Source organism: Carcharodon carcharias, chromosome 2 (genome assembly GCF_017639515.1).
Source record: "Carcharodon carcharias isolate sCarCar2 chromosome 2, sCarCar2.pri, whole genome shotgun sequence".
NCBI classification, from domain to species: domain Eukaryota; kingdom Metazoa; phylum Chordata; class Chondrichthyes; order Lamniformes; family Lamnidae; genus Carcharodon; species Carcharodon carcharias.
The window spans coordinates 84,620,541-84,640,360 of NC_054468.1; the positions used below are offsets into that span (position 1 = coordinate 84,620,541).

A 19,820-nucleotide genomic window follows, 5' to 3' on the forward strand; every position below is an offset into this window, starting at 1 on the left:
TGGGCTCCTTATTTCAATGGCAGCCAATTTCTCTTGGATTGATTGCTATTGGGTGCAGCATTGAGGCCTACATTTGATCCTGTTCACCTACTTCACGTATGTATCTTTTACATACATGTAAAGTAGAATGGCAGGATTTAATAAAGTTAATTTGACTTAGCCAGTCATTGTGAACCACTGCCTCTGATGTTATCCCTCTCATGACATAAAGGATCTTCAGCTATCACAGGATTTCCATTGAAACATCATGGACAATACTACTGAAGACTTGTGAGTAATATAATAGAGACACTCATGGTTAGGTCATAATTCTGTCATCAGATGTAAATTTTTGTACCCTATTTAAAAGAAATATATTTTAAAAAATAGCAATCCAACCTCTGTTCTGAGGATCAGGTGAGACCAGATGGCCTCTAACTGACCAAAGCGATCTGCAGTGATTTTACCTTGTGGCCCTTAATACATTGAAAAGTAATGCAACGTACATTATATGATGTAATGCTACCAATGTAAAACAGTGCCTGCCCTGCCATGTGCAGGTGGTCCATTAGTAACTGGAGTATTTTGCATTTTGTTTAATACCATTACTTGCGGCAGAGTTACTGTGGAAAAAGCCTTTCATCTCACCACTTTTATCATTTCAGTATTGGTGGCAACAAACTGCTCTGACAATCATGGTTACTGTGCCCATTTCTGCCGTGAAATTCCGGAGAGAAATAGACGGGAATGCTCTTGTGCAAGTGGCTACAAACTAAGTGAGGACGGACTCTTCTGCAATGCAACAGGTGAGGAGCTGTCAAGGTAAATGTAAATTTACAGCTGTCTATTCATCTTGTTTCTGCTGCTTGGCACAGAGGTGGCACTAAATAGCATTAGCAAACCAGTAATGTGTCTGAGAGATTCCTTTGCTGTTTAAATGGAGGTGATGCCCTAGATGACTAGAGTTTCCAGGAATATCCGGTATTGGAGTACTGAGGTCCTTGGAGCATTACTCCAAGATTACTGAGATACCCAGGCTTTCTGGGGGTTCTGCATTTCCTCAGCATGTGAGTTATCTATCTCTCCATGCACCTCTCAACTCAAACAGGGCCAGTTAACCTCATGAGTATCTATGCTCCAACCCTGTGCTCTGCTGCAGAAGTGAAAGACCAGTTCTATGAGGAGCATAACACTGTTAGAAGAAGAATCCCTAAGTAAGAATATCTTTACTTGCAGAGGGATTTCAATGCAAGTGTGGACACAGACCATGAGGCATGGCCCTCCTGCCTCAGAAATCATGGCCTCAGAAAGATAAATGAGAACAAACAGAGACTACTTGAGCTGTGCTGCCACCATGAGCTTTAAGTAGCTAACACCTGCTTTCAGAATGAACCATGCCACAAGGTGTCCTGGAGACATCCAAGATCAGGGATCTAATCATCACCAGACGTGACTCTCTGAACAGCATTCTCAACACACGCAGCTACCACAACGCTGACTGTGAGACAGATCACTCCCTGGTGTGCACACGGATTAGGATGCAACCCATGAAGATTTTTCATTCAAAACTGAATTATCTTCCCCCTATCAATGTCAGTCATACTGCTTTCCAGATAACAATCAACAATTCCTCGACTCGATTGAACAAGCACCCTCTGGCATTCCCACACAGAGTGCAAAAGTGAAATAGAACATACTTTGAGATACCATCTGCAATAAAAAATACTGCACTCTTAGCATATGGGAAGTAAGGGCAGAAAAAAATGCTATTTGGTTTGAGGCTAGCATCACTGTAATGGAACCTGCCACTGAAGCCAAGGGGTCTATTCTCAATTACAAGAGTGATCCAAGGAAGAAGACTGAATGCACGAAGAGCTGCTCGCAGTAAACTCCAAAAGAATGCCAGGCAGTGCACTAGTTACAATTTTGCCAGAATATCCAGATGTCCTTCAACACAAGAAAAGTTAGTGTCATGTGTGAAGGGATTAAAAAGACAACAGGTCCATCAGCAAAGAAAATGGCTCCCTTGAAAGAAAGGCAGGGCGAGTCATCATCAACTGCAATAGGTATTTGGAGAGAAAGTTGGAATACCACCTTGAGTTGTACTCTAGGGACAACACTTTCACCGAGAAAGCTCTCGACACCATTGAAAGCATGCCTGTCATAGCAAAGCTGGATATCGAACCCATAATGGAAGAGCTTAGCAAAGCAACTACTCGATTGCCTTGGGGAAAGCTCTAGGTGCTGATGCTATGCTGCCTGAACTCAGCAAGCATGGGAAGCTGGCACTCCTGCAGCATCTGCATGAACTTCTCTGTCTCTGAAATTTAAACCAGACAGCTTGACTGATTGGTCAAGGCATTGCCCTGAGGAATGAACCAGTGAATGGCTATCACTTATTTTGTTTAATTGAAACAGGCACAAAGTCTGCAAAGAACAGGGTTTAAATTTCAAACAATGCTTGGCAGTTAACCGTCAGTCACTATTAACTGGTGCATTCTCCATGGCAACGCCTCTACCAGAGTCCACTTGCCAACTAATCAGCACTCTCTTCTCATACAGTATACAGTTGTTGCTTCCCTTGACATTGGTATTCTTGTGAATGTCCTGATGAGTCTTTTTTCAGCAATATTCAAGTTCTGTACTACCAAATGACTATTTATCAAAATTTAACTCTGACCTAGCTTTTGGTTACTGCTCATAATATCTCCTTATGTGGCTTGGTGTAAACTTCTGTCTGGTAATGCTCCTGTGAAGCACATTTGGAAATTTTACTACATTATACATCCTTTGAACAAAAGTAACACTAGCCCATACCAGGTGTAAACCTGTGACTTTTGGGGTGTTAGTGCTCCACTCTACCCACCTGAGCTGTAGAGGCCTTTGTAAATGCAAGTAGATGTTGTTCATAAATTATTAGCAGTTATTGGAACCCCAGGTTATTCAAGTCACTGGGGCATCTGTTTAATTGGATATGTGGGTTACTGGGGTATCAGAGGATTCCAGGGTTGAGTTTTCCAGTGACTAGAAGGCTTCCTGGATGTATCTGGATTTAGAGGACTCAGAGATTAAAGGGGTAAAAAAAGACATAAGAAAGTGCTTACATTTATACTGCACCTTTTGAGTCAGATTCTTCACAATGGGAAAGGAGACAGACAGTTTATATACAACTACCATTTCTGGCTTTCCCAAGTTTCTATGGTATGTGGGTTTGAGGGTACCAGGTTTCCTAGGGCAACCATGGACATTTGATATAGCAAATCAAATTGGGATCATTCAGGTGTCCAACTTTCCTGAGGGATTCAGTATTATTGGGGTATCTGGGGTTGCCAAGGTATTTAGGATTACTGAGGTATTGAGTATATTGGGAATATTTGGCAATACAGCATTCTCAAGAAATAGGAGCAGAGTAGGTCATTCAACCCCTCAAGTTTGCACTGCCATTCAGTAAGATATCATCTGATCTGATCATGGCCTCAATTCCACTTTGCCTTCCCACCCCATAACCTTTGACAGCTTTGAGATCAAAACTTTGTCTAGCTTGGCCTTGAATATATTCAGTGACTCACTGAAGTTCTCTTCCACAAAGAGCAAAGATTCACAACCCTCAGAGAAGAAATTTCTCCTCATCTCCATCTTAAATGGGAGACCCTGTTGGATCCTATTCATACGCTTGTTGTATTTGGTGGTCGATTTGGTTCCAATGATAGAGTTGAGTAGCAGACACTTCATAGTGAAAACTCTTACTTAATTTACAAAGTTACTCAGCAGCAACCAAACATATGCTGACACTTCAAAACATATCCCTACACTACTCTAAGTGCTAACTACAGACTACGAACTACAAAGGTAGCCCACACTACTCTCCTATTGGATACTAAGATCATGTGATCTTCCTTAATAACATTCTTCTTAAAGGTATATTACACATCAGATTACCACATCCCTCCCCCTTTACTCAGAAATACATTTTATATTTACATTTAAAATTTTCTCAAAATAGCAAAATATTTACACTGATAAGTAATTTACAAATTCAGTCTTTCTGGGGTTTCCTTATGCGTGTAATGCATCTCAGCTGTACAACTTTGCCTGTCAGGAACCCACTTTTCCAGAGTTTTCTGATTATCCGATGCTTCGGTGGGCAGCTGTATCCTCCTCTCTTGAAGGAACATCAAATAGGTCTGTACTGAGCTGAGAGTTCTCTCAGCAGGAAATGCTGTCCCAATAGTGAACACTGGTGGAATTATTTCTTGGAGCATAGTTTCTCTCTTCCTTAATGATTCACATGTCTCCATATGATTTGGCCTTCCACCTCCACGTGGTAAGATAGAGATCCAGTCACTGCACTTATTTCACCCGGTAACCATTTTGATCCTTCTCCAAAGTTCTTCATGTATACCGGCTCTCCCATGGTAAATTTCCTCTTGTGACTATGCCAGTCGTGTCTAGTTTTCTGACTTCCCTGACTCCTTTCCTAAAATGTAGCATAATTAAGCTCAATCTTGTCCTGAGACAGCGCTTCATCAATAACTCTGCAGGTGTGACACATGTTGTTGTGTTCACCTCATTCATTTTGAGTGGGCATCAACAATCACTTGTGCTCCTCACAAGATGGCATCCTGGCTGGTTATTTCATGTCTTCTGTTGAAGTACAGTTCCATTTCGTCAGATACAAGCTCTTGTGACCAACCACAAAGCACTTGTTCTCATACTTGAGATGGGGCTGTGCCCCTACTTGTCCAGTCTCTGATCTGTCGAGTGCATACCGGCAAGGAATCTAAGAAATTTAGCAATAAAGAGAGTTCTTGTGGAACTGGGACTTCATCATTTTCTTGTAAAGGCAAACAACTAAGTGCATCAATGTTTGCGATTTGACTGCCATGCCTATGTATGAGAGTATACTCATATGGGGCCAGGATTAAAATCCATCATTGTATTCTTGCCGAGGCTATGGGTGGTATAGCCCTGTCTTCACTGAACAATCCTGCAATGGCTTGTGGTCTGAAACAATAGTAAAATGGTGGCCACTTACGTACTGATGAAATTTCTTAATGCCAAAGATGATTGACAGGCTTTTTTCTATCTGCGAGTAACCCTTTTTTGCTTTGGTGAGCGTTCTTGGTAAGTAACCAATAGGCAGTTCCGTGCCATCGTCCATCTGATGGGAGAGCACTGCTCCCACTCCGTAAGGGGATGCGTCACAAGTCACAATTCTTTCCTCTGGTCATAATGTACTAATAGGATGGATGAGTGCAACAATTGTTTGACTTTATTGAAAGTTTCTTTCTGGAGCACCTCCCAAGACCAATGTTGGTTCTTTGAGTAGATAATGCAGGGCGGTCAGTTCTGTAGACAAATTTAGTAAGAACTGCCCATAATAATTGATCATTTCTAGGAATGATTTGAGCTCTGAGGTGTTCTTTGGCACAGGTGCCTCTTATGGCTCTCACTTTCTCCTCAACTGGGTGGAGGCCCTGTGAATCTATCCAGTGAGTCAAATAGATGACCTCCCTCGCTTGGAACATGCACTTTTTTTAAAATGCACTTCAGCCTGCAAGAAATATTTTAAGACTTCTAAGTTTTCCAGTGAATCCTGTCACCAAAGTATCACCTAAATAGGCTACAGCCTGAGGCAGTCTCTGCAGTAAACTTCTCATTGTTCTGTGGAAGATGGCACAAGCTGAGGAGACTCCAAAAGGCAATCGAGTGTACTAATACAACTCTGTGGGTACTAATTGTGACAAATTCCTGGGAGGCATTATCTAACTCTAATTGTTGATGAAGCATGACTCATATCAAGCTTCGTGTCGGTGGTTCCATCTACCAGCTCGGCATACAGGTCTTCGATTTTTGGTATGGAGTGTCTGTCTAGCTTAGCTACTTTATTAACTGTAATCTCCACAAATTCGGACACTTTGGTCAGGTTTAAGGATGGGGACTACGGGCGCTGCCCATTCTGAGAACTGCACAGGTTGTATAATGTCCAGTTTTTCTAGTCTGTCTAGTTCGGTGTTGACCTTTGCTCTCAGTCATCAGGTACTGGTCTCCCCTTCAAGAATTGGTGGAGGGTGGGGGGAGAGAGGGGGTGGTGGGGGGGGGGGGGAGTTGCCTCTGGATCTACATGAAATTTTGCCTGCAGCCCCTGGACCTTCCCAAGTTCTTCCTTGAAGACTGTGATGTACTTTCTCAGCAGCTCTGGTAACCTACTTGCTCTTAATTGGAACATTTCAGCCAATTCCAACTTAATCTCTTTTAGCCAGGTTCACCCCAGGAGGCTTGGCCCATTGCCTGCTACTACCATCAAGGGTAGCTTTACTGATTGGCTTCCATAATGGACAGTAACTCTACTTATGCCTTTGACTTGGATGGCTTCACCCATGTATGTTTTTAATTATAAAAACAAAAAAACTGCGGATGCTGGAAATCCAAAACAAAAACAGGATTACCTGGAAAAACTCAGCAGGTCTGGCAGCATTGGCGGAGAAGAAGAGTTGACGTTTCGAGTCCTCATGACCCTTCGACAGAACTTGAGTTCGAGTCCAAGAAAGAGTTGAAATATAAGCTGGTTTAAGGTGTGTGTGTGGGGTTCGGAGAGATAGAGAGAGAGAGAGAGGTGGGGGGGTGTGTTGTTGTAGGGACAAACAAGCAGTGATAGAAGCAGATCATCAAAAGATGTCAACGACAATAGTACAATAGAACACATAGGTGTTAAAGTTAAAGTTGGTGATATTATCTAAACGAATGTGCTAATTAAGAATGGATGGTAGGGCATTCAAGGTATAGCTCTAGTGGGGTTTTTTTTTTATTATAATGGAAATAGGTGGGAAAAGGAAAATCTTTATAATTTATTGGAAAAAAAAGGGAAGGGGGAAACAGAAAGGGGGTGGGGATGGGGGAGGGAGCTCACGACCTAAAGTTGTTGAATTCAATATTCAGTCCGGAAGGCTGTAAAGTCCCTAGTCGGAAGATGAGGTGAGGAACAACACCTCATCTTCCGACTAGGAACTTTACAGCCTTCCGGACTGAATATTGAATTCAACAACTTTAGGTCGTGAGCTCCCTCCCCCATCCCCACCCCCTTTCTGTTTCCCCCTTCCTTTTTTTTCCAATAAATTATAAAGATTTTCCTTTTCCCACCTATTTCCATTATAATAAAAAAAAAACCCCACTAGAGCTATTCCTTGAGTGCCCTACCATCCATTCTTAATTAGCACATTCGTTTAGATAATATCACCAACTTTAACTTTAACACCTATGTGTTCTATTGTACTATTGTCATTGACATCTTTTGATGATCTGCTTCTATCACTGCTTGTTTGTCCCTACAACCACACCCCCCCCTCCACCTCTCTCTCTCTCTCTCTCTATCTCTCCGCCCCCCACACACACACCTTAAACCAGCTTATATTTCAACTCTTTCTTGGACTCGAACTCAAGTTCTGTCGAAGGGTCATGAGGACTCGAAACGTCAACTCTTTTCTTCTCCGCCGATGCTGCCAGACCTGCTGAGTTTTTCCAGGTAATTCTGTTTTTGTTTATGTTTTTAATTAGGCAGTCGTTTCTTCCAAATTTAATTGAAGTTCGCCATTACTCAGATATTTGATGTATGTTCCCCAGTTACTGTAGTGGAAGCTCCTGTGTCCACTTCCATTCAAACAGGTCTACCATTTACTTTCACTGTTACATAGATTGGTTCTGTTTTTCCAACCTTCAAATTACACAACGTATAATTATCTGAATCTGTTGCTTCAGGCTCTTCTACATTGTAAATCTCACTGGGTTTTTTCTTTTGTTTAAAAGTCTGCTTGACTCTTTCCTTGCACTCTCATTATGTGTCCATTTCTATGTCAACAAAAACATTCTATTTTCTTTAAACTGCCAATTGTTAAAAGACTGTTTGTTTCCACCTCTACTGAAATTATTCCTTGCTTTCACTGCAGTCATTTTTTTTTCATTTTCCAGTGGGGGCTGTTTCCCGCTTCTCAGCAGTTTTGCATTTTCACGTCCTATTTGGCTGGAGCTTCCGGCCCAATATGGAGGACATGCCATTTCGTGCGCCCTGTATGCACTTTGAATCTCTTACTGCACGTTCCATTGCTAGTGCTATCTCCACCTTCTTGAAATCCAAATTTGTTTTGGATAACAATCGCTTCCGAGTCGCGTCCTTATTCACATCGCACACTAAACAATCTTTAAACATGTCGTTTAGGGATGAACCAAACTGACAATCATCTGTTAATTACTTCAAACTTGCCACATGGCATGCAGCTGTCTTCCCCAAGGCTCAAATTCTTGAATTAAACTTTAACTTTTACATCGTTACTGAGAGCTTTCGTTGATAATCATCCTCCACTAGGTCCATTAATTCATCAAAATCTCTTGAGTCGGGGGCACTGGGTGCTGTCAAACTTCAAATCAAGCCATTAGTCTTATTCCCACATGTACCTAAGAGGACCACCCGCCTCTTCTCTTCCCCATAATGTCATTTGCTTGGAAGAAGAACAAGAGACATTCAATGTAGTGAGACCAATCGGCCGTTGCTGGATCGAAAGGATCAATTCTGAATTACCTCATTCTGTGAGGGAATTACTTTGACAATATGAACGGAACTTCTGCTTACAAGTGCTGCGTGTGGTACAGTGCCGATTTTGTTTCTCTTGATTTCACCTGTTTAACCCTCAATCGCCAGTTTGTTGGATCCTGTTCGCACACTTGTTGTAAGTGGTGGCTGATTTGGCACTAATGATAGAGGTGAGTAGCAGACATTTCATAGGTGAAAACTCTTAGTTTATTTACAAAGCTACTCAGCAGCAACTAAAAATTTGCTTATACTTCAAACTCTATCACTATACTACTCCAACTACTGACTACAGACTACTAACTACAGAGGTAGCCCACACTGCTCTGCTATTGGATACTAAGATCATGTCATCTTCCTTAATAACATTCTTCTTAAAGGTATATTACGCATCAGATTACCACAGACCCCTTATTCTGAAACTGTGCCTCCTAGTTCTAGATGGCCCCATCCTTTCAACATCTACTCTGTCAAGCTCCCTCAGAATTTGATATGTTTCAATAAGCTCTCATTCTAAACTTCAATGAGACCCAACCTGCTCAACTTCTCATAATACAATCACTTCATCCAAGGTATCAACCTAGTGAGCTTTCCCTGAACTGCCTCCAATGCAGGTCTATCTCTTCTTAAATGAGACCAATACGTCACAGTGCTCCTGGTGCAGTCTCACCAATGCCCCGTACAAGTCTACCCTACATTTATACTCTATTCCTCTTTCAATAAAAGCCAATATTCCATTTGCCTTCATAATTACTTGCTGTACCTGCAGGTTAACCTATTGTGATTTAAGTATGAGGACATCCAGATCCCTCTGTACCACAATATTCTGTAGTGCCTCTACATTTAAATAATATTTTGCTTTTCTGTTCTTCCTACCTAAATGGACAAACTCACATTTTCCCACATTGTACTCCAACTGCCAAATTTCTGCCCACTCACTTAAACTATTTTTATCCCTTTGCAAATTCTTTGGGCAAGATTTTACCAAATCAGCCGAGGCCCTAACTGCATGCCAATGCATACAATGACATGTGCCTTTAAGAAGCTGCAAACTGACATCACTATGACATCACCATGTGTAAGGCTGGAGCATAAAAGGTACAGCCTCCATATTAGATATTCACTATTGCCTGTGATCTCTGTATCAGTAAGGCTTTATGTATACCTAATGAGTCTGGCATGTAGTCAAGGAATCAGCCTATATAACTGTTAGGACCCAGGCTAGATCAAGGCCTGTGCAGAGCTGTATATAGTTGTTGCTAGTAATAAACTTCATGTAATTGTGTTTGACCAGAACCCTTGTCAGTCTCAATATCTTGCTTAGCATAGATAGCATAGAGATAGATCCCTTGAGGTCTATATTGAGACCCTCAGCATATATGGCAACAGCATGCCATCAGAGACCATGACAGTGACATTGGCTAGAAATGCAGATCAGCAACATGCATGGGCAGCCAGCAGGATCTCTTGATTTTATGCACGGCAGATGAACAAGTTGCTGCTGCTAGGGTTACTGTCGTGATCTAGACGGCAGCCCACCCCTGAAAGCTGCTAGCCCAATCAGAGGGCCGGAAGCTCAGCAGCGCCATGAGGTGCAGTGGCCATGATGGATGCAGGCAGAGGCCCTGCAGCATTCAGGAGATGTGGGGGGAAGAAAAATTAATAAAATGTAATTGCTCAAGTGATGGAGGGAAACCCCTCTGAGAAAGTCGGGGCAAGGAGGTGGTGGTGGTGCTGCGGGGCAGGGGCTCCCATCCCTGCCTCCGTTCCCCTCTATGACTCTAAAAACATTTAGTTGCCGACCTTCCCATGCAGCGGTGATTGTTCCACTGTCGGCAAAATGCATGGTAAAATGGCACTACAGCATACTCAAATTGGCTTCCTGCCTCCTTAAAGCCAGAAACCCATCTGATCCCCTTCCTGCCATTGGTAAATATCTCTAACAGTGGAACATGGTCAAGGAACTGATCCACAGCGGCTCTGCATGATTTCTTCCCATCCGCCCTCGCCTTGTACCTGTTGGAGATTAATCACACCGAGGCATCATTTAGTACATAGAAACCCCATTTATTACTTGTGCAGAGGGGAGACAGCACAATGAGAGCTATTGTACAGTCTCGTAGCAGAAAACACGCAGACTTGTTGAAAGCATTTTTACAGCCAATCAGTAAGTTTTTCAACAAACCTATCCATATACTTGCATAAGTTAACCGACCAATCCATGTTCAAGTAAATTACCCTTTTCCTCACAACAGATGTTTGGTTACTCAGATGTTTATCACAACCCTGATTGCATTCGGCCTGAGAAAAACAAAATGGAATGTCTCAAGGCTCATCCTGCAACTGTGGTCAGGCAAGATTGTGTTCATCTCAAGGTTGCAGTTTTTTTTTCTCTTAAGCCGAGGCGTACAATCAAGATCTCATTAACCCTCCCAGCACCAAATGGGCTCCCTGCAGTTGCCCAGGCCACCACACTTCCCTCTTTTTGTCCTAAAAGGGCAATCCACTGCCCTTAGCCAAGTTCTATGTTTCCTAGTCACCGGGCTTCATCCTCAGTGGGGTCCTGATTCCTGAGGAGAGGGAGGGAATGGATAGCCGACTTGCCACCAGGACTCTGGAGGTTCTGTAGTCGGCAGGCAGAGTGGATGCAACAGAAGATGAGCTGGATAACAACGTGCAGAACAATGAGTAGGGCAAGACCTATGACAAGGTATTTGAGGAGGGTTTTAAAAAGGCCCCACACCACCTGCCGATGTTAGGGAGCCACCCTCCCCAGTCAAAGGATGAGAAAATGAGTACAAATCCAACATTTAGTTCGATTACCTTGCGAGGCGATGGCCTGCATTCGTTGAACCGCGGAATTGGTAGTCCATGCCCCCACAAGGGCCACACAGGACAGGATCCAGATCAGAGTCCACATTCTGACGGCTCAGTCAAGGTTCCTGCTCAAGCACTTTTGTCCGAGGCCAGCGTCGGCTTGACATGCGAGGCGTGGATCCACAAAGGTCATCCTTCAACCTTCACGGCCATATGGGTGGTGAGCAGGACTTGGAAAGGTCCTTCCCATCGAGGTTCCAAAAAGTTCTTTCTCCTGAAGGTCTTAACCAGGACTAGGTCTCTGGGCTGGTATTGATGGCAATCTTCAATGGTGGGCTTTTTCTGAGCTTTTTTTCTTTCCACTGCCCCAGTAGACTGGGGATAGTATGGGCAGGAAAGGTGATGTTTGCATTGTAAGGCCTTCAGTAGTTCCTTTATCACTTTAGCGATAAAATGAGGCCCATTATCACTTGATAAAATCTTTTATATCCCAAACCTGAGTATGTATTCACGCAACAACAATTTTGCAACAATAACAGCATTATTTTGTCAGGTGGGATACGCCTCCACCCATCACGAGAACAGACATACTATAACCAAAACATAATTATATCCCATACATTTAGGCATTTGTATAAAGTCCATTTGTAGGTGTACAAACGGGCCCCATGGCTGGGGTTCCGTACCAGCAGTCACTGTGGGCGTCTTGCCTGGGTTATGCCGTTGACAAAGCAGACATTGTGAAGCTATTTTAGCTGCCATGGCGAAAAACCCAGGCGTAACCACATCTGTTGTGCCATTCTGTTCATCCCCCCTTTGCCCCAGTATTTTCTACTCTATATAATGTCCTGCCGGGTGTTGACGTAGGTATGACAGGTATTACTAATACAATACCTCTTAGCATATTACTATTCACTATACGTTCAACATTCATTCTATATAAAAACAAAAACAGAATTACCTGGAAAAACTCAGCAGGTCTGGCAGCATCGGCGGAGGACTCGAAACGTCAACTCTTCTTCTCCGCCGATGCTGCCAGACCTGCTGAGTTTTTCCAGGTAATTCTGTTTTTGTTTTGGATTTCCAGCATCCACAGTTTTTTTGTTTTTATCTTTTTTTTCATTCTAAATACATGTGTCAAACCTCTGAGCTGGCAACCGGTCAAGTCATGATTCTTGTGTCATGAGAGATTCAATAAATGCTCATTAGTTACCCATAAAGGGACTTACCCCTTCATTAATCTGTCTTAAATTTTCTCGGGCTTGTTCCGGTGCCCAAGATCCATAGGTGCTGCATACATCATTTCTGCTCGCTTCGTCTGAAATATCTTTCCCTATTTCAGTTAATTTATTGATAGTCCCCACATGACTTTCAAGCACGGTAGCCAGGCTTTGATATCTAATTGGGTATCCTGGATCCCCTGTCCCCGCTGTAGAGCTCAGGGTACAGACCTTCTGGTCAACAGTTGCCAGGTTCTGAATTAACCAATGATGTCCTTATATTGAATATCGTAGCGGCATCATTTATCAGGCTGCACTTAACGCGGTTCCCTCCCAAGCTTGATCGCATCTCGCCATTGAACTGAGCTGCTTCTGTCAATCAATTGGCGCGTCAGAGCCGTATAGAGTGCTTGAGTATGGTTGAGCACCACTGGGGCGGGGGAATTCCGGATATGTTCAAGACTACAGGTACCAGCTCGTGGTGTACATTATCATACAAAACTTCTGATTAACCAGTACCAAACCATTTGTCGGTCCTGGATGCATAGTTGGACAAGATGGGTCAGTCGGTGTGGTTTGAGGGGCTTCAATTATTTCTACTCGGACTGTGGAAGGAGATGTGGAAGGTGGCTGGGTAGTGGCAGACCTCCCATGCCCGATCTGAAGCAAACTCTTACTACAATTTGAAAGCACTTGTTCTCTTACTGTTACATTTATCATTCCCCGTTGCATGTTGCATTCGGCACTGTCTGTGCTGTACCAAAGTTCCTCCTGCGGTGCAGGATGAGCAGTGATGATCCCCGACCTTGTTGCTAGTACTGATATGCCCACGACCAGGATCGTAGATCTGTGGAGACATTAACATCGGCTCCCGTTCTCCGGGTTACCGCTTGGTCAATTGTCATGCATCTTTAACTGTGTGTAATGACTCCATTTACTTCCCGTTCTCATATCTACAGGTGCGCATGTACCACCTGTCATAATTACCTCGTATGGTTCATGCCTGTTCGCTCCGAGCTCACCTTGCCCATCACCTCATTCCCCACTTGGTCCATTGTTGCTCTTTGGATTTGCCTGTTTCATACCCTTAATCACCTGTTGGTCTCTGACTTCCTTCCTTTTAGTGGTCCTACATCTCCCACTCCTACTATGATTCCCTCGGGTAACTGCATTGCTCTCCTTGTCATTATTTCAAATGGGGTGAACCCGGCGGTCCTGCTTGGAGTAGCCCTAAGGTGCATTAGAATATTGGGCTGTTCCCTGACACTTGAATTGTTTTTGTGATTGATTTTTTTTTTAAGTTCAGTTCATCCTTTCCACCATCCCTGAGCTCTGTGGCTGGTAGGGAATGTGGAATTTCTGTTTAAATTTAAATTTATACATTTCTTTAGTGACTCTTCCTGTGAAATGAGTTCCCTGATCTGAATCCATCTGGATAAGCACCCTCCACTCCTTCCAATCTACTGCCTCCTGCTGCTGTCCCACTTCGGACCTCAATTCCTTAAATTGCCAACACAACTCTTCAGTGCACCTTCCTATCCTATTTTTCGATGGCTCAGTATCTTCACTTCCAGTGATGGTTCTCTCTGCGAGCCGCTTAGCTCTGCCTGTCATCATAGGGTTAATCCTGTGGTCTTACTTTTTGTAGCTCGCAGGCATATTAATACAATCAGTAATTCATCTATTAGGCCTTTTTCCAGTTTTCCCTTTACCATCTTGTGGTAAATTGTTGTTAAGTATTATTTCTACTTACATTTCAATTCCTGAACTATAGATTCCACATAGTTTTACCTCCAAGTTTTTTTTTTCCTGACCATGATCATCCTAAGATTCTCTTGAGTTCAGTTTCTCTATTGTCAACGAGGATCTCTGTCTCTAGATCTTTGCTTATCTCCCCCTGTGCATTTCCAATGTCTCAGTTGTTGGCCAGGTTATCAAATTCACTTCCCTTAAAAAGTTTGTATATTGTGTCCTCTTTTCCTAACCCATTCTCCTACTTGCCTCATACCATTTTACACATGCAACAATTACCATCTCATCTTGTTCAGGTTGCCTGGAGAGGCTTTAAAATAAATAAAATATTCTCATAACAGTTTTAAAAACAGAAATCAGGTATTGACATGTTTTGCTTCCTTATCTTCTCAAACATTTTATTGTCTCAAAAGTAACCCACTAAATTGTGTATGACCCGTTTCTTTTAGAGTTATCCCAGATTCATTAACTCTGCCAAAGATTGGATTTCTGCCAAACTTTGTCAAGGTCTTGAGCTTAGCTTTATATTTTGGGAACAGACTTTACAAATACAAAAGCTTGCAGCATTTGAATTAGTGCCAATTGTTGTCAAGCCTTTTAAAATGAAACTTCCCTTTTGAGAAATTATCAGGAACCAAATCTCAAATTTTAAACTTTGTAAGAACTGTAATTTACACTATCAAAGTTAAAACTACCTCTTTCTTATGTGTGTTGATTTGTATCCAAGTTATAATTTCTGTATGTTTATTGACACATTCTTTATCTTAGATAGCATCCTAGTGATTCAAAAGTAACCTGTTAAATTACACTGCACTTTACATCTCAAGATTGTCCCAAATTCAAATTACAGTGCTGTTGGGATGCAGATTTACTTTAATATTTAATTCATCTCTTCAAAAGAAACCCCTTTTTATCCATTGGAACTATCTGGACTGTGTGTTTATGTCTTTTGGTTTTCCTAGAATCCTTCTGAATTTCAAGTAATTTTTTTTTTCCTCAGAATTTTAGAATATTAACTCGTATGTATTAATCCCAATCAGCTTGGAAGCTGATGATGAGGGTTGTTCCTTACTAGTCTGCAAGGGGGTGATACAAGGGTTGGTTCATCTCAAACAAAGGCAAGCCCTGTTTTATCGTTACACTACCTTCAAATTGCAATATTGCCAGAAATCTCAACTCAAACCTTATACTCAAAACTTTGGAATGTTTGAATAAACTTTTGCTTTAACCTAATATGGGGCTTTCGACTCTAAAGTGCTCAACCACACACACAAAAGACAATTTAGGGATGAAAACATTAAAGCTCAAATATAAATGCTTCCTTGCACACAAACACATATATAAAGATATGTATTTATATTCCTATAATATTGACTCTAAACGAAGCTTCAAGTAGCAGTGGGGGAATAAAGGGATCTTGAAGGCTCCACCAATAGAGACAATCAAACTGACGAAAGCTCACATTTCCACTGCTACTGCCTGTCAGTGCTTATTAACGCCCCTAGGGGTACCCCCCTTTTCCCTCTCTATCTCTCTCTCTCTTCAGCACAAACAGCTCTTGTGACTTAGATCAATTCATTTTTTAAGTTACAGAAAATTCAGTAGTGGACCTTTTGGGTCCCAATCATCCTTTCACATTTTCAGGAAATCTCATCATCCCACATAGGACATTATACACCCTTCAGAAGGGGAACCTGGGGTTTCTTTGATGCCGAATTGCCCATCCTCTATTCAATAACTAAGAAAGGCCAGTCCTTGGTGGGTCCCCGACCCACAATCTACTTTCATCAATCAGCTCACTCACATGCTCAAGGGGTCCTGGACCCCGAGCCGCAGTCGCACACTCCGTTCAAACTCCAGGGGCTACCAACCCCGAGTACCACCGTTCAAACTCCAGGGGCTACCAACCCTGAGTATATCCTGGCCAGAGTGGTCCCAGACCACTACAAATTAATCTCCTAAATACTCAAGTTGATCACTTACCCTAAAAGTCAGCCACGGCAGGCGAAGACAGTTTGAGGGTCAATGAACTCCAGAAGCCCAAATCGGGCTGCCGCAGACTGAGGAGTCCTTGAACCGCGAGGTTCTAATGCTGGCACTCCGTGGCCCAACCCTAGGGGTTAGTCATCTCAGTGGAACCTCCAAGAAACTGTCGGAGATTAATCACACTGAGGCATCACTTAGTACATAGAAACCCCATTTATTACTTGTGCACAAGGGAGAGAGCACAATGAGAGCTATTGTACAGTCTTGTAGCAGAATACACGCAGACTTGTTAAAAGCATTTTTACAGCCAATCAGTAAGTTTTGCAACAAACCTATCTGTATATTTGCACAAGTTAACCGACCAATCTATGTTCCAGTAAATTTCCCTTTTCCTCACAATAGATGTTTGGTTACTCAGTTGATTATTACAACCCTGATGTGCCCGTAGCATCCATGCCACTAAAACTCTTTCCTTTGTGTCTTCCTCACAACTTGTTTTCCCATTTTTTGGGGGTCATCAGCAAATTTTGCTCCTGTACACTCTGTTCTTTCATTGTGAATGGTTGCAGGCCCAGCAATGACCCCTGCAAAACTCCACTAGTTACAGTTTGCCAACCTGAAAATGATTCCAATTCTGTTTCATATTAGTTAGCCAATCCTCCATCCATGCTCATATATAACTCACTAGCATGAGCTCTTATCCTATGTAGTAACCTTTTATGTGGCACCTTACAATATGCCTTTAGGAAAATCAGATACATTACATCTACTAGTTCCCCTTCATCCCCCTGCTTGTTACATCCGCAAAGAATTCTAACAGTTTCCCTTACATAAAACCCTGTTGACTATACTTGAATGCATTTTCCCCTGTACTGGTGCCTGTGCCCCATGAATTGAAACCCATTTCTCCCACACCAATTTTTGCGTCACGGATTCAACACTAATCTTATTTACCCTCTGCCAATTCATTTGTGGTTCAGGCAGTAGTTCAGAGATTATTACCTGTAAGCTTCTGTTTTTTTAATTTAACCCCTAGTTGCTCATCGTAATTTAGCAGAAGCTCTTTACTAGTCTTACATCTATTGTAGGTACCTACATGGACCATGACAACTGGAGTTTTCCCCTACACTCCAAATTCGTCTCCAGCTCAGAGGACATATCCTTTAGGCTGGCAGGCAACACAGCCTTCGTGACACACGCTATTGGCTGCAGAGCACAGTGTCTATCCCGCTAACTCTACGGTCTCCTAATACTACATTCCTTTTTATTCTCCCAATTGAATGGCCCCGCTTTACCATGGTGCTATGGTCAATTTACTCATTCTTTCTGTAATCCCAACATAGGCTGCAAGAATCTCACTCACACCAGTTAGACAAGTGCAAGGGCTGAGGCTACCTTCTGGATCCCCTTACCTGCCTCTTTCAAGGGCACACCCTCCTGCCCTGACCATAGATGAAATCTGAAGAACCTAACCTAAGGGATGTGACTGCCTCCTGGAACATTGGTGTATTGGGGGAGGCGGTGCCATAGTGGTATTGTCAATGTTACCGTATTGGTAATGCTCTGGGGACCTGGGTTTGAACCCTGCCAAGACAGATGGTGGAATGAATTCAATGAAAAAATTCTGGAATTAAAAATCTAATGACCACAAAGCCATTGCCAATTGTTGTAAAAACCCATCTCGTTCATTAATGTACTCTAGGGAAGGAAATCTGCCGTCCTTCCCTAGTCTGGCCTACATGTGACTCCAGATCCACAGCAACATGGTTGATTCTTAGATGCCCTCTAAACAAGGGCAATTAGGGATGGGCAATTAATGCTGGCCTAGTGGTGACGCCCAAGTTCCAAGAATGAAAGAAAAACACAAAAAAGGGTACCATTCTCCCTCCAGTGCATCACACTAGCCTCCAGCTTAATAACAATAGGATCCTTGAGCTTCTCAAGGGGGGGTTGGTTGTTGCAGGAGATAATAGAAGCTGGGGGTTATCTTTGCATTCCAAGATGATTCTGGAATAATGAGCTCTTTTAACTTGTGAGAATAGGACACAATAGTACTTTGTGGTCCAGCCCAATCTGACAGTGCATGGCTAAACCAGTTGTCTGCCATTTCCATTCAAGTCTGTGTCACATTGATGTGTATTGCTTTGTATGTTGCAGATGAATATGCTTGTGGGCAGCTCAAAGGAATTGAAAGGTCACGGGACCCTCAATCCAGAAATGGTGGGGTAATGAAGAAAGGAGGGATTGAAGAGATATCAAACCCTCGAATCACAAAAGGGAGATTAATGCCGAAAGGAGGCAGCCCATGGCAGGTGAGATATTAATACTGTAGTGATCCAGGTGGACTTCATTGTTTATGAGTAAATGCTGTAGCTTTTTAAAAAAAATTAGCTGATTTTGCTCTCATTGCGTGGGGTCCTACTTCCTCTGGATAAAGCATTTAACACAACATTGATTTTGCCTTGTCGGTGATCTGACATTCATTTCTCACACTGCTCATCAGTCTTGGCTCAGTGGTTAGTTCTCTCACCTCTGGATGTGAAAAGGTTCAAGCTCTTCCAGTATTTGAGCTAATGCTTTGACATAATACTTTAGGGAGTGCCATCTTTTGGAAATGATATTAATCTGAGGCTCCATCCACCTGTTGAGATGGGCATAAAAGATTCCTTATGTTATTTGAAGAAAAGCAGGTGAATTCCCCTGCCAAACCTTTGTCCCTCAGCCAGCACCACCCAAAACAGACTGGGCCATCCATCCTGTGCTGTTTGTAGGACCTTGATGTGTGCAATCTAGTTACATAAGTTATTCACTTCCAAAATAATTGACTGTGAAGCACTTTTGGAAGTCCTGAGGACTTGCAAGGTACTGAATAAATGAAAGATTTTCCTTCTTTGGAAACCTAGTCTCAGACTGCAAACCAAAAGGCTGAATTCACAGGCTGACTTTTTCTCCGTGACTCAGTTGAGAAAGGCATGCAGTTATTATTGTAAAGGAGCTGATGCCACTACAGTTGGAGACATCTGGAAAAAGGACAAGGGTTTCATGAAATGAAGCCAGGGATTCCTGGGAGTACAGAAAGATACTGAGACATTTCATTGGGACATTTTTATGCGTAGGTTAAACATTTCCCATAGGATGATGCTTCAGCCAGTGAAATCTTAAGTTCTCCACTTTAGAGTCCAAATTTTAGGTAAATATCTGTGAAAAGACTATCAAGGAGCAGGAGTAGACCATTCGGCCCCTCAAGCCTGCTCCACCATTTAGTAAGATCATGGCTGATCTGATCATAACTTCAAATCTGCATCCCACTTACCCCCGATAAACTATCACCCCCCTCCCCCCCACCTTTGCTTACCAAGATTCTATCCACCTCAGCCTTAAAAATATTCAAAGGCTCCACTACTACCACCTTTTTAGGAAGAGAATTTCAAAGACTCACGACTTCTGAGTGAAAAAATTTCACACCTCTGTTTTAAATGGGCAAT

General features: G+C 42.6%; 1 protein-coding gene across 1 annotated transcript in view; it reads left to right on the top strand.

Moving 5' to 3' along the window:
• The first annotated feature begins 213 nt into the window (after positions 1-213).
• The window catches only part of LOC121272984 (vitamin K-dependent protein C-like), a 35,728-nt gene continuing 16,121 nt past the window's right edge, over positions 214-19,820 (top strand). Inside the window, exons 1-3 of the mRNA XM_041179909.1 lie at positions 214-270; positions 645-785; positions 18,493-18,647. Coding sequence (XP_041035843.1) covers positions 18,564-18,647 — 84 coding nt within the window. The 5' untranslated portion in view covers positions 214-270; positions 645-785; positions 18,493-18,563. The remainder of the gene's footprint in view (positions 271-644; positions 786-18,492; positions 18,648-19,820) is intronic.